This window comes from Corvus kubaryi, unplaced genomic scaffold, assembly GCF_017639235.1.
Source record: "Corvus kubaryi isolate FWS band 111438036 unplaced genomic scaffold, C.kubaryi_AGA036_p1.0 36496, whole genome shotgun sequence".
Lineage (NCBI taxonomy): Eukaryota > Metazoa > Chordata > Aves > Passeriformes > Corvidae > Corvus > Corvus kubaryi.
Genome location: NW_024580881.1, coordinates 1,018 through 3,943, shown reverse-complemented (window position 1 = coordinate 3,943; position 2,926 = coordinate 1,018). Strand labels below are relative to the sequence as shown.

At 53.9% G+C, this 2,926-nt stretch overlaps 1 protein-coding gene and 1 long non-coding RNA gene across 2 annotated transcripts in view; both read right to left on the bottom strand.

Moving 5' to 3' along the window:
* LOC121660551 overlaps positions 1–143 on the bottom strand; it is a 410-nt gene extending 267 nt beyond the window's left edge. Inside the window, exon 1 of the long non-coding RNA XR_006014717.1 lies at positions 3–143. This is a non-coding gene — a long non-coding RNA (uncharacterized LOC121660551). The remainder of the gene's footprint in view (positions 1–2) is intronic.
* A 3-nt stretch (positions 144–146) lies between these two features.
* LPAR2 (lysophosphatidic acid receptor 2) overlaps positions 147–2,926 on the bottom strand; it is a 3,764-nt gene continuing 984 nt past the window's right edge. The window contains exon 2 of the mRNA XM_042019937.1: positions 147–493. Coding sequence (XP_041875871.1) covers positions 195–493 — 299 coding nt within the window. The 3' untranslated portion in view covers positions 147–194. The remainder of the gene's footprint in view (positions 494–2,926) is intronic.

Below are 2,926 nucleotides of genomic sequence, written 5' to 3'. Positions count from 1 at the left end.
ACCTCATCCTTGACTTTTCCATGGAAATTTCCAGCCTGGAGCCCCCCCAGGTGCTCCGACCACTCCCAAATCCCCCCCAAAACCACCTCACCCCTCGCTCCACGCCGCATTTCCCAGGAAAACTCCCCCCTCAGAGCCCCCCCCCCCCCAAAAAAAACCCCGCCCCCCATCCAACCAATTCCAGCCAGGAATCCCTAAATGGAGGAATCCACGGTGAAGTGGCCGTTGTGGGAGGCCAGGCCCCGCTCGGCGGCGGCCTTGAGCGCCGTGGGCGCGTACGCGGGGCTCCGGAGGCACGGGAAGCACAGGATGCGGCGGAAGGCGCTGCGCATCTCGGTGTCGCGCCACGAGTAGACGACGGCGTTGATCAGCGAGTTGACCTCGGCCAGCAGCAGCACGTACTTCTCCACGGCCAGCACGTCGCAGCTCTGGCAACCCAGCCCGTCCAGCAGCAGCACCACCTGGCCCGGCGTCCAGCAGATCACGAAGGCACCTGGAAAAGCGGGAAGAGAAAGGGAAAAGTGGGGAATTGGAGGGGTTGGGGTGGGATTTGTGGGCGTAAGGAAGAGAGCGGCGGCGATGTTCTAACCCAAAGAATTCCATGGGATCCCTGGGGTGAGTCTTTGAGGGAAAAGAGATGGAAAAACATCCAGAAGATCCCGAAGGCAGCCGGAAAAGCGGGAAAAGAGGGAAAAAGTGGGAATTGGAGGGGTCGGGATGGAATTTGTGGGGCTAACGAAGCAGCCGGCAACGACGCGTTGGGTGCTTCCAACCCAAAGAATTCCATGGGATCCCTGTAGGGATCTTTGAGGGAAAAGAGATGGAAAAATATCCAGGAGATCCCGAAGGCAGCCGGAAAAGCGGGAAGAGAAAGGGAAAAGTGGGAATTGGAGGGGGTTGGGGTGGGATTTGTGGGCGTAAGGAAGAAACCGGCAGCGATGTTCTAACGGAAAGAATTCCATGGGATCCCTGGGGTGAGTCTTTGAGGGAAAAGAGGGAAAAGGGATGGAAAAAAGATCCAGGAGATCCCGAAGGCAGCTGGAAAAGCGGGAAAAGAGGGGAAAAGTGGGAATTGGAGGGGTTGGGATGGAATTTGTGGGCGTAAGGAAGAAGCCGGCAACGATGTTCCAACCCAAAGAATTCCATGGGATCCCTGGGGTGAGTCTTTGAGGGAAAAGAGGGAAAAGAGATGGAAAAACATCCAGGAGATCCCAAAGGCAGCCGGAAAAGCGGGAAGAGAAAGGGAAAAGTGGGAATTGGAGGGGTTGGGATGGAATCTGTGGGGGTAAGGAAGAGACCGGCCGCCATGTTCCATCCCAAAGCGTTCCATGGGATCCCGGGGGTGAGTCTTTGAGGGAAAAGAGGGAAAAGGGATGGAAAAAAGATCCAGGAGATCCTGAAGGCAGCTGGAAAAGTGGGAAAAGAGGGGAAAAGTGGGAATTGGAGGGGTTGGGGTGGGATTTGTGGGGCTAACGAAGAAGCCGGCAACGACGCGTTGGGTGCTTCCAACCCAAAGAATTCCATGGGATCCCTGTAGGGATCTTTGAGGGAAAAGAGATGGAAAAACATCCAGGAGATCCCGAAGGCAGCTGGAAAAGCGGGAAGAGAAAGGGAAAAGTGGGAATTGGAGGGGTTGGGATGGAATTTGTGGGGCTAACGAAGCAGCCGGCAGCGACATTCACACCCAACGAATTCCATGGGATCCCTGTGGGGATCTTTGAGGGAAAAGAGATGGAAAAACATCCAGAAGATCCCGAAGGCAGCCGGAAAAGCGGGAAAAGAGGGGAAAAGTGGGAATTGGAGGGGTTGGGATGGAATTTGTGGGACTAACGAAGCAACCGGCAACGATGTTCCAACCCAAAGAATTCCATGGGATCCCTGGGGTGAGTCTTTGAGGGAAAAGAGGGAAAAGGGATGGAAAAAAGATCCAGGAGATCCCGAAGGCAGCTGGAAAAGCGGGAAAAGAAAGGGAAAAGTGGGAATTGGAGGGGTTGGGGTGGGATTTGTGGGGCTAACGAAGCAGCCGGCAACGACGCGTTGGGTGCTTCCAACCCAAAGAATTCCATGGGATCCCTGTAGGGATTTTTGAGGGAAAAGAGATGGAAAAACATCCAGGAGATCCCGAAGGCAGCCGGAAAAGCGGGAAAAGAGGGAAAAAGTGGGAATTGGAGGGGTTGGGGTGGAATTTGTGGGGCTAACGAAGCAGCCGGCAGAGATGTTCCAACCCAAAGAGTTCCGGGATGGCCTCAACTCAGGGAATGGGATTTGGGCCCCTCCCCCCCTCCAGCTGCCACCCCACCCCCAAGCCAATTAATTAACCCCGCTAATTACCCCTCTAATGACCCACCCACTTAATCAACCCCGAATTAAGCACCCACCAAGACTGATGGTGACCAACCCAATTAATTAACTCTAATTACCCCCTCTAAAGACCCACCGAGGATGATGGGGAGCAACCTGCTTAATTAACCGCGCTAATTACCCCTCTAATGACCCGCCCACTTAATTATCCCTAAATTACCACCCAACGAACTACCCACCGAGGATGATGGTGACCAACCTGCTTAATTGCCCTAATTACCCCCTCTAATGACCCACCCAACCCAATTAACTACCTAATTAACTACCTACTGAGGATGATGGTGACCAACCCACTTAATTAACACCTCTAATGACCCACTCGACCCAATTAACCCCTAATTAACCCTAAATTACCCCCTAATGAACCACCCACCCGAGGTGATGGTGACCAACTCCTCTAACAAGCCACCCAACCCAATTAAGCCCTAATTAAGCCCTAATTACCCCTAATTAACTGCCCACCCAGGATGATGGTGACCGTCTTGACCAGCCCCACCATGGTGTCGTGGTGGCACAGGTGGGCGCCCGTGTAATGACCCCTAATTACCCCTAATTAACCACCCAC